At 42.0% G+C, this 12,281-nt stretch overlaps 1 protein-coding gene across 9 annotated transcripts in view; it reads right to left on the reverse strand.

The window, feature by feature from the left end:
- SENP6 (SUMO specific peptidase 6) overlaps window positions 1–12,281 on the reverse strand; it is a 191,784-nt gene that overhangs the window by 16,049 nt on the left and 163,454 nt on the right. For all 9 annotated transcript variants that reach the window (XR_005595886.1, XM_039529204.1, XM_039529203.1 and 6 more), the window contains one exon: window positions 5,905–6,344. Coding sequence is in view for 8 of the 9 variants with exons in the window: in XM_039529204.1 (XP_039385138.1) it covers window positions 5,905–6,344 (440 nt within the window). In the remaining variant the exon portion in view is untranslated. The remainder of the gene's footprint in view (window positions 1–5,904; window positions 6,345–12,281) is intronic.

Below are 12,281 nucleotides of genomic sequence, written 5' to 3' on the forward strand. Positions count from 1 at the left end.
TGCTACACACAGAACTAACCAACAGCCAGCCAAACAGGCTGGGCTATCCCCTAATAATCTGACTCAGTTGCCATAGCAACACAAGATTCTATTACCATGACAACCAAATACGCAACATATTCCTCCTCCCTTAATAAGAATGTCCCCAAAATAAAACAAACACTAACTAGAGAAGGAGGGTAGACTGCCTCCATTCCCGGCTAAACCCCGGGGATTATTTTGCCCCGTAACCGTGGGTTCGCCCTAGCTAGAGATCCAGCCGACGAGGAGGCCATTTGTCTCTAGGTGGATTACGGCGAACTTTTGGTGTGGTTGCACCCGAAAGTGTCTTGGGCGCGGCCCTGACAATGGGCTCAGGGTTCGTGGAGTGAAGAGGTGAAGATGGGGTATCAGCTCGTGCCAGGCAGAGGGGTCTCTCTGCCACTGGCAGTAATGGAGGGATAAAGTCAGGAACAGGTGACTCTTGATTCGGTGTCTTGCCGGAGGTGGTGAAGTCAGGCAACTCTACTGAAGATGTATCCTAAGGACTGGTATGACCTGGCAGCAGCTGATCTACATGTCGCCGCCAGGTGAGATCCTCTGCAGTCCGTACAGTGTAGGAAACAGGTCCCGTTTGAGCGATGACAGTGGCAGGGACCCATTTAGCTCCAGAAGTATAATTCCAAGCCAAAACCGGCTGTCCCGGGCTAAAGGTTTGGTCTTTTGCTCTGCGTGCACGCCTGATGACTTGATCTTGCTGCTGACGTTGCACAATTTGTCGGGGTTCAGAAGGTTTCAGCAGATCAAAGCACGTGCGCAGCTGTCGTCCCATCATTAGAAAGGCCGAGGATGCCTTGGTCGTAGCATGAGGTGTGTTTCTGTAGGATAGTAAGAAGGTGTCCAGACGCTTTTGAATGGATAATTGTCCCCTTGCCGATTTCAAGGCTTGTTTCATTGTCTGCACTAATCTTTCAGCTAATCCATTGGTGAATGGATGATATGGTGCCGAAGTGATGTGATGTATCCCATTTGCCTTCATAAACTTTTGAAACTTCTGAGAGATGAACTGCGGTCTGTTGTCACTCAAGTTGTTCTGGCAGACCGAAACGAGTAAAGAGTCCTCGGAGTTTTTGGATAGAATGTAGTGGACTGCATTATAGAGACTTCTGGCCATTTAGAATGGGCATCTACCACCACCAAGAACATGCTTCCTTCAAGGGGGCCAGCGAAGTCAACATGAATACATTGCCACGGTTTTTCAGGCTAATCCCATGGATGTAGGGGTGCCCACTGGGGTGCATTCCTCACACCCTGACATGACATACAAGCTCTTGCCTTCTCTTCAATAGCACTGTCCAAACCAGGCCACCAAAAATAGCTTCGGGCAATTTCCTTCATGCACACTATTCCACAGTGACCGGAATGGAGCTGTTCTAACATCTGTGATCTCAGTGGTAGTGGGATAATGACACGTTTCCCCCACAACAAACAACCAGATTGGATTGATAACTCCGTCCTCCTGGACATGTAGGTAACAAGGTCAGGTGAGACCAGAGAAGTTCGCCAAGATGTTCCATACATCACCAGGTCCATAACTGGGGACAATATTGGGTTAACTCGAGTTGCCTTCTTTACTTGAATAGCGGTGATAGGTGTATTCCCTACTTGTTCAAAGTAAAAGATTTCCTTTTGGGCAATATCTTGACGGGTGACTGGCAATGGCAGCCTTGAGAGACCATCCGCATTGCCGTGCAGAGTGGATTTCCTATATTTGATTTCATATGTGTGTGCAGAAAGCAACAATGCCCACCGTTGCATACGACTAGCGGCTAATGGAGGAATGCCTGTGTGGGGTCCAAAAATTGAAGTCAGGGGTCGATGGTCAGTGAGAAGAGTAAACTTCATCTGAACAGGTACTGATGAAACTTCCGAATTCCAAAAACGATTCCCAATGCCTCACGTTCGATTTGGGCATAGTTAGTTTCCACTTTGCTTAGAGTGCGTGAAGCAAAAGCAATAGATTTTTCTTCTCCCGAAGGCATAATGTGTGACACGACTGCTCCCACTTCATAAGGGGATGCATCACAGGCCAACTGTAGGGGTAAGGATGGATCAGAGTGTGTCAAATGCATCCTTAGCTTTGTTAAATGCAACATCACAGGCTTCAGTCCACTTCCAGGTCTTGTTCTGCCCAAGGAGTTCGTGAAGTGGTTTTAGCAGTGTGGCTAACTGTGAGATAAACTTTGCGGACTCGCAGTCCATACTCTTCCAGTCTTTGTAGGGTAGCCTCTAAATTCTTTAAGTGATCCTCCTCAGTCCTTCCAGTGACCAGGATGTCATCCAGATAGCACTGGACTCCTGGCAAGCCACACAAGATCTGGTCCATAGCCCTCTGGAACAGGGCGGGAGCAGATGTTATTCCGAAGGGTAGGCGACAGTATCGATAAAGCCCCTTATGTATCACAATAGTCAACAGCTCTTGGGACTTTTCATCAATGTGCATCTGTAAATATGCTTGACTCAGATCAATCTTAGTGAACTTTTGTCCCCCAGCCAGGCCTGCGAAGAGGTCATCGATGCGGGGAAGCGGGTATTGCTCTGCACATAACACTGGGTTGACAGTGACTTTAAAATCACCGCAAATCCGGAGGGAGCCATCTTTCTTCACTATTGGAACAATAGGAGTTGCCCAGGGGCTATGGGTAACTGGCATTAGGACTCCATTTTTGACCAGGCACTCCAGGTCCACTTCGACTTTCGGCCTGATGGCATATGGCACAGTTCTGGCTTTCAGATATTTTGGCTGACTGCCAGGTTTAATATTCAATGTCACAGTGATTCCCTTCATATTTTCCAGATCCTCCCCTAAAACAGTAGCATGTTTTCTTAGTATAGTGGTCAGACCGGTTTCTTCTTTAGTCATTCGGTGCACTTCTGCCCAATTCAGCTGGATCTTCCTAAGCCAAGACCTACCCATTAAGGCTGGGTAATTACCTCTCACCACAAACAGTGGTAATTTAGCAGCCTGTCCATTGAGCTCCACCTTAACATCAGTAGTGCCCAACATAGGCACAGCTTCTCCCATATATGTCTTCAGCACTGTTTTTGTTGCTTTAAGTGGAAGATGCTGTAGCTTTTCTTTATACACAGTCTCTGAGACCAGTGAAACGGCTGTACCGGTGTCCAGTTCCATGTGTATAGGTTTTCCGTCCAACAACGGGGTTACCCAGTATTCATGTGAGCCCACTGCCAAAGACAAAACGCGGAGTGGCTCTTCTTCTTGTGAGGAGGTATCTCCTTGGTCATCCTGGGTTTGCTCTAGGGTATGCAGATTTCCCTTTTTGGTCGGCCAGACCACAGGCCTCTTTCTTTTGTTTACAGGCACACTCAGTGAGTCCCTTTTTGCCACAGTGTCGACACACCAGGTCCTTACACCAGAATTGTGATGTAGGGTGACCCAGCTTACCACAGCGGTAACATTCCTGACACCTTGTGACACCTTATGCAGCCTAGGGGATGCACCGATGGATTGTGCCTCCTTTGTAGCCAGTTCCATGGAGACAGCAATTTCAATGGCCTTCTGTAAGGTAAGCTGAGCCTCTGTCAATAGGCGCTTCCGTATAGCTTTACTGTGCAGGCTACACACTAACGTGTCACGTAGGGCCTCATTTAACATCTCCTTAAATTCACAGTGTTCTGCAAGCTCTCTCAAAGTTGCTACAAATTGTACAACTGTTTCATCTTCTTTCTGGTCTCTTTTGTGGAACCTATATCTTTCAGCAATTGCCAGTGGTTTTGGAGAAAAATGGGACCCCAGGATTTCCACAATGTCACTGTAAGATTTGGTCTCTGGCTTAACAGGGTGTAGAAAGCTGCATAGCAGGGAGTAGGTCTTAGCCCCTACAACACTTAAGAATATTGGCCCCTTTTCCTCTTCTGTAATGTCATTTGCAACAACAAAAAGCTCAAAACGCTCAGTGTACACATGCCATTGCATTATAGTCTTCTCAAAAGGTTCCAGTGGCCCTGTAAGTGTAGCCATGATTTTAGTTTCAGTTTGCACAGTCAGAGCAAACAAGCCAGTTCTCACCCCCTTCCAGCAGCAAACAAGGTAGGTTTGTTTGTTTTTGTACCTTAACTTCTACTTCCTTCTGTTGCTGGGGCAGCACAGAGATCCCATCCTCCTCGCCACGTTGTTATTTCCTTGGGGGCAACAACTTTAGGAAGAAATCACCGGAGACACAGACTGCTGTAAACCTTGGAACAGCCATTTATTGCTACACACAGAACTAACCAGCCAGCCAGCCAAACAGGCTGGGCTATCCCCTAATAATCTGACTCAGTTGCCATAGCAACACAAGATTCCATTACCATGACAACCAAATACACAACACAAAGGCTAAAATTAGGGAAATTAGCAGCATATGAAGATGGGGTGGTTCTAGAAATTATTTTGAAGTCTTAACTTTAGCAGCCACTACATTCACCAGCCATTATAATTTTACCACTAGTACAGCATTTTGAAATATTATTCCCTTTAAATAAGGTTGAAGGTGCAGCTATTTTGCATAAGCAAGCTAAAAACTTGTCCAAATTTAATTTTTGAGAACATGGGTACAATTTTTAAACACATCTACATGACTTAAGTCCCATATTCAAAAGTGTCTTAGGCACTTAAGTCTAAATCGATCTTTAAGAAATAATTCACAGGCATCAAATATGTAATAATACATTTTGACGCATTTCCTTCTTCCTCCTCTTCCCTTTCCACTATGATGCTGACAGAAGAGCTGAGGGAGTCTCTTGCTTGGAACAGAAAGGAAATGAAAGAAACAGAAAGCCACACAACTGCAGCAATTGTGCACTAAAGTTTTATACAATCAAATTTTAATGAAACTTTGAAGTTTCGTACATATTTATCTTTATAGAATAACCAAATTTATATTCCTGGTAAAACCTAGAAAAAATAAATCTGTTAAACTCCTAATCCTGCATACAAAGATCAAACCTAACGTGATCTCTGTATTACCTCACTAGACATCTCTCTCAATTCAAATACATTCCCATTTATGACTACCATTTCTGGAAACTAACTGAATGTTTTGAGATGTTCTTAACCAAGAACAATTTATGTTATTTTAAAAGTAATATTTCATGATAGTATTAACAGCTTTACTAAAATTAAATTGCATAATGTTTACTACATTATCACCATTCACTCATTCTGTAATACTATCAGAAAGATTAAGGGTCCCATTCTGCAAAGATTTATGCAGGTGCTGAACTTGCTCACTGAGAGTAATCCAGTTGAAGTCAATGGGACTAATCATAACACAAGTCTTTGAGGCACAAGCGCCAAAGTCTCTCCAGAAAGATTTCTGGTTCAACAGTGCCCGGCCCAGTGCATTTAATCAGTTCCCTGCCACTACAGGAGTCTCAGATAAAAGTCAGGTTGGTGGTGTCAAATTGGTCAGCCAATCACTGTGGTACCCAAAAATTAGTGAACACTTTTGAAAATGCTGGCCTTCATCTTTCTGGCTGTGCCCATCTGTGAAATGGTAAAGATAAATACATCATCTTTTATGAAGCATTCACACGAATGCTTAAAAGTGTTAAATAGCTCAGAAAACCCATGAGGAAATGAACCTTTTATTCATACATGGATTATATGATGTGTGGTAAGGCAGGTATGGGGAGAAGCCCATACATTGATAGATGGAGGATACAAAAATTAAGTAGCCTCATTTCCTGAGTTGTCCATCTTGCGCACTGAATGCAGAAAAAAGTATGTGAAATTGTATAATAATACATACGTACAGGAGAGAAGAACCAAGGTTCCACAGCTGAGATACCTTTCTTCTGATAATATGAACTCTCTGAATCTTTCATCCTTAAGTAATCGAAATAGATTTTAAAAGTACATACCCATAGGTTGTACAGCAGTTGTGTATTCACTCTGCATGCCATTCTCGTCGGCAGTCCTATGATCAAGTTTATGACATGCAGATTCCACGGTCCTAGGTTCTTCTGAATCACTGTCTATTTGATTTACTTTTTTAATTCCACTTTTTCCCCTACAAGGGCTTCTTCTACAATATAGCGACTCACTGTCCTCCATTTCCCTGTTTGTGTCAGTTAAAGCTACAGGAAGTTTTTTGTTCAGTGTTCTCTTTACTGTAGACTTGGAAGGAGAGCTTTGTGAAGATGAATCCAATTCATTTGGCAAAGGAGATGGAGTGCTGCTCTCTCTCTCTGAAGAGGATGCTTTTATTTGCATGGGTGCACTTTCATGGTAGTGGGGATTTGGTTCATATCTGGGTTTTTCTAAACCAGGAAAACAGATGACAGCTAAAAACCAGTGAGCACTGCAAAAGAAAAATAAATTAGTAAGTTTATACTGATTTAATGTTTAAAGTTATCAAAAAATAAAGTGGCAAAAATTGTAGTTAGCAACAACTATTGGGGATGGGAGTTGGTTTGTTTTTCCACTTTCCTGAACAGATTTGCTTTAAGCATCCATAACATTCTCCGAAGGCAGAATTATTCCATGTACTTAGCTAGCCACCACCAAACTCATTAGTAGTATATGTTTAGTTAAACAGGGACACTGTCTGGATATTTCTTTCACTCATTGTTCATAACTCCTTTCCCCCCCTCTGAAGTTTAAATATGTTTCCTTATTTTTTTCTCCTCCAGTATGGACTAGTTTGTTAACTGCAGAGCTGATATTTTACAGCTGCATCTCACTTTTTTTCCTGGAGATTCTGTGCTTGCAGCCCAGCCTGCATGTTCAGTTAATCAGTCTTGGCTGTTGCTGGCATAGCCAGCCCACAATCCCCAGCTCCCTAAACCCTCTAATTATAAGTATGATCCCACACACCTCTTCCAATACCAAGTAATGTCTGGTGGAGGAAAAACAGAGGAAGAAGTGGAGACCATGCTGGACACCACCAGTGTGTGAAGCCATAGGGGAAGAGAGTTTACATTTCCTCTACTCCAGTGTCCAAAAAACTGGGGGGAAACAAACCAACCAACCCAGAAACAAATCTTGTCAGGTGAAATTCAAACCCCAGTTTCTCCCACAGTAGGTGTTTCATCCCTTTGCCATTACAAGTTTTACTGAGAACCTGCACCTCCACACAATCACACACGGAGTGACAGCAAATTAGAGATTGGGGGTTTGGAGGTGATCTGATTGAGCTCTCCTGCAACTATTTTACACAAACAAAACAGAGCTTTATACAGATGCAGCCATAGCTGAAGAGTTTTAACTAGTGGCTTTCTCTAAGAAAATAATTGACTTTGGGTAAAATTTTCAAATGCACTTAGACTCCCAGGGCACTTAAGGGACATTTTTAAAAGTGACTTGGGCACTCAGAAAGCCTAAGTATCATTGAAAGTCAATGGCACTTAGGCTCCTAATTTTTTTTATTTAGAAAATCACACTTCTGTGCTTTTGCATTTTATCCCATTTCTTATTCCTTCCAGCACTTACTAGATGCACAACCATAAGCTTTTTACTTGCAGATACTATGCCAAATTCCAGTATTGCATCTGTCAAGTGTTGTTTTTGTGCGTTGTTAATGGTATACTTTATCGCCAACTCTATAAACAGACTGATTGTTTACTAGCATCTGAATGCAAGTAACATCAGTTTCAAATTTTGATTTCTAGGCTGTCTCTACACTGGATAGTTGAACCACTGGCAGCTGAACCAGTAAGATTGTAGTGCTGTAAATGGCATCTGAGTAGTTGTGTCTAAACCATCCATCCTGTTCTGAGGTCAATTCTGCCCTGTGTCCACACAGTCCTCTACTCAGCCATTGCAGTTCAACTGTCTCCTGTATACTTATCCCACAGTTCCTGGAGAAACTCCCTGAAACAGTGGCTTGTGGGAGATTTCAAAAAGGCTTTCTGGAAGCAGATGGTCAAATTCCAGCAACTCCATCAGAAACTCAGCAATTGAGAAGACATATATCCTCAAAATGAAGGCCAGGGCAAATAGTTAGAGTTTGCTCTTTTTGGCTGTAACTCCACAAAAGTGAATCATCTCAGGCTGCCTAGCAGAGGTCTTGTCAGTTGTACTGCCAACATATAAAGTAGAGTCAAATAAGATCAGCAATTATTGGAATTTATGCTATATGATTATGAAGGAGTCTCCAGGTGTTTCCTGGTCCTTGGAGTAACTGTTCCTCAAGATGGAGCTAACCAGGTGGAGCACTAAGTTTAGTCCCTGACACAGAATGATGGTGAGACCTGGTATGAACAGCAGTGACTACAGATCTTCCTAAGAGACCAAAAACTTTTATGTGCCTTTGTGGGGAGCAAGTCCTTACAAATGTGGCATCAGACCACCAGAAAGAGCTCTGCTGACCACAGAAAAATCAGGATGATTACCCCAGGCATCAGTTTGGTTTGGTAGGTTCATGGTGTATGCTGTTGCACTGGATCTCTACACACAATTTATCAACTAGCAAATAAAAAAACTAGATCATTGAGAGATCTGAGTAACTGGTTCACCTGAATTGTGCTGCAGATACAGAAGAAAAAGAAAGTGTCCATTCTGTGCCCACTCCATCAAGAACAGGAGTACTTTAAAGGGAAAGGCTTGGGTGATGCAAGTCTTACTAGATCATCATAGAACAAGCATCCTGCTTTTATATCCTGGCGTTCTGCAGCAGCAGCTTGGCGTTGTGAAGAAAAAAAAAAAAAAAGTTTGAAAAAAGCATCTGCAGAGAACTCTGTTTAGTCTATAAGGCTGTACAGGAGATTTCTTTTTTTTTACAGATCCAGACTAACACGGCTACCCCTCTGATACTAGATCATCATAGTTGGTTCCTAGATCTTCAACAGAGGTGCCAGGCAATATACATCATGCAAGAATTTTTAAAAACTCTGCACTTTTCAGGAACAGACTGAAGGACACACTTCCCTTCCTACATCACTGAAATTAACTGGATTTCTAGCCTAACAGTGATTTTCCAGTGACCCTCCAAACCCACTCCCTTACATGGGTCACAAAGACATACCCCAATGCAGACAGAAGTTGGTTCAACTACACATCCAGCAGGTGCAGGATGGTTTATATAAGCATGTATATGAACATCGCCAGAACACCTGAATGGCTGTCCAATAATGTTACCCTGCAACACTGCTATAAAAGGTAAGAAACTATTATAATACTCATTTCACAAATGGAATATTGGGACAAGAGAGATTAAATGGCTGCTTAAGGTCATATAAAAAGCCTGTGGCTGAGCTGGGACCCAGATCTCCTGATTCCCAGTTCAGTGCTTTCATTACAAGGCCATCCTTGTGCACTTGGAAGGCTCAGCACAAAATGGCAGTGTCTAACATGCAATCACAGTACAATTGGCAACATGGGTTTTTTTTAATATCTGCTTGTTGTATTCTGCACATCTGTGAATGCCAGGCAGAAGTGCTTAACAGACTATACAGTAAGGAGGCCTCAAAGCATCCAGCACTTATAAACATAGCTGGGAAGCACAACCTGAAGCTGAGACTTACACAAACGTTGTTTGAAATATGTATGCAAATCAGATCAGAGATGCTTTGGGCTTATATTTTGCCAATACATGGGAGGATGTAGGGGATTGAACATGATGGAACCTGAAAGACAGAAATAATTGATTGGAAAATCGTTCCCAGAGAGTAGTTATCAGTGGTTCAGTCATGCTGGAAGGGCATAACGAGTGGGGTCCCGCAGGGATCGGTTCTGTTCAATATCTTCATCAATGATTTAGATAATGGCATAGAGAGTACACTTATAAAGTTTGTGGACAATACCAAGCTGGGAGGGCTTGCAAGTGCTTTGGAAGATAGGATTAAAATTCAAAATGATCTGGACAAACTGGAGAAACGGTCTGAAGTAAATAGGATGAAATTTGATATGGACAAAATGCAAAGTACTCCACTTAAGAAGGAGCAATCAGCTGCACACATACAAAATGGGAAATGACTGTTTAGGAAGGAGTACTGTGGAAAGGGATCTGGGGGGTCATAGTGCATCACAAGCTAAATATGAGTCATCAGTGTAACGCTGTTGCAAAAAAACAAACAAACAAACAAACATCATTCTGGGATGTAAGCAAGACACGAGAAGGAATTCTTCCACGCTGATAAGGCCTCAACTGGAGTATTGTGTCCAGTTCTGGGTGCCACATTTCAGAAAAGATGTGGACAAACTGGAGAAAGTCCAAAGAAGAGCAACAGAAATGATTAAATCTAGAATGTCTAGAAAACATGATTTATGAGGGAAGACTGAAAAAATTGGGTTTGTTTAGTCTGGAAAAGAAGACTGATAGGGGACAGGATAACAGTTTTCAAGTACATTAAAGGTTGTTACAAGGAAGAGGGAGAAAAATTGTTCTCCTTAACCTCTGAGGATAGGACAAGAAGCAATGGTCTTAAATTGCAGCAAGGGCGGTGTAGGTTGGAGATTAGGAAAAACTTCCTGTCAGCGTGGTTAATCACTGGAATTGCCTAGGGAGGTGGTGGAATCTCCATCACTGGGGATTTTTAAGAGCAGGTTGGACAAACACCTGTCAGGGATGGTCTAGATAATACTTAGTCTTGCCTTTAGTGCAGGGGACTGGACTAGATGACCTCTTGAGGACCCTTCCAGTTCTATGATACTAACTGTTGGTATTTGCTGATATACATTTTTTTTTATTTTGTTAATGGTGAATTTCACCTTATATAGTAAATATGCTTTTCTTCGTCAGTTTTTTAAATGTAGGAGTCTGTATAAGGGAGGCTAGGGACTAGTGAAATGGTGATGTATAGAAGGTAAATCGAAGTATGATTGATAGATCAACTTAACACAGAAATAAAAGGCACAAATCAAATTTATTAAGCCTACAACTGCAAAAAGCAGCCACAGAAAATACAAAAAGCAACAATGAAATATTTGCAGACTGCAGAGATAAGAAAGTCATGTTCTGGGGATTCCCGTTCTCTTTGTCTTGATTGCTGGCACAAGTGGAGTGGTATGAGAACATATGGAAAGGAGCATACGAGTTTAGGTGGCAGCCCAACAAAAGCTGCTGCTCTCCTGTACCATAGCATTGTCCTGAGGAGGAGATACACATTTAACAAGTGCAGAGGACTACTGTTGGGATAAAAGTGCTTGCTGCCTTTGCACCTGCAAGTATTCTTTCAGGAACTCCTCATATACCTCTTGCAGCTTCATTCCTCTATCACGATGTATATTTATTCATTGATACTCTGTTCTCTTGGCTAAATCAGTTGTCTTAAAAATAAAAAATAAAATGTTGGTATGTAGCTCCTCAAACTCGGTAAGAGTGGTGCTTAAAACAACCAAACCAAAACCAAAACATTAAGATCTCATTTTCACTTTCCTTCTCCAGAGGATGGTCAAGCACTCAACTACTTGTGTTTCTGGATTCCTGGTTTCTTTTCTGCTCTGTGATGCTCTTGGTGCAATAGTAGTCACTGAAGTGAGAAGGAGAGGTTTAATATGCATTAGGTCATTAATGGCACAGTCTGTCTTGGGATTTGAAATGATAGGGACATAAACCAACACTAACAACATTTATAATCAGCAAAGAGTCCTGTGGCACCTTATAGACTAACAGACGTATTGGAGCATGAGCTTTCGTGGGTGAATACCCACTTCGTCGGATACTTAACATTTATAATATGGCTCATTGGGAAGAGGTGCTGGATTACTGGGACCACTGCACATAGGTGTGTGGTGGTGGCAGGGAAGTGGTTTGATAGGGGTGTGGTATATTTCAAAAGGGACTAAAGAAACATTTATTGCAGGCATTTCAAAATAACCTTTATAGTTAAGTCTCCAGCAAACAAAACAAAAACAAGTAACAAGGGGGACAGAGGGATAAAGTCACACTTAAATTATAATCCATGAGAATAACTCAAGGACATGCTCCAAAATTAAACACACATAAGAAGGCTCCATAGGGCCATAGGTATATTAGCATCATCTTCTGGTCTGAATGGTGAAGACAATAGTCTGAATTGGCAAAAATTTGCAGATTTCAAAAACTGTTAGTTAAAAATACATTCTCTACTTTAGGCTACTGCTTTGCCTTGTCTACACACAAAAATCGTGCTGCTTTAATAATTCTGGTATAGTTAAAAAGCAGTAAAACTCCCTCTGGATGGATGCAGTTATAGCAGGGTAGTTTATTACTCCTCCTGTATGGGGAAAAAACTATACTTGTATAGCACTTTTATACTAATCTAACTGCATCTACATTAGGAGTTATAGTAATTTAACTATCAATTTTAAAAAAAAA

The sequence above is a fragment of the Mauremys reevesii genome, linkage group 3 (assembly GCF_016161935.1).
Source record: "Mauremys reevesii isolate NIE-2019 linkage group 3, ASM1616193v1, whole genome shotgun sequence".
NCBI lineage: Eukaryota > Metazoa > Chordata > Testudines > Geoemydidae > Mauremys > Mauremys reevesii.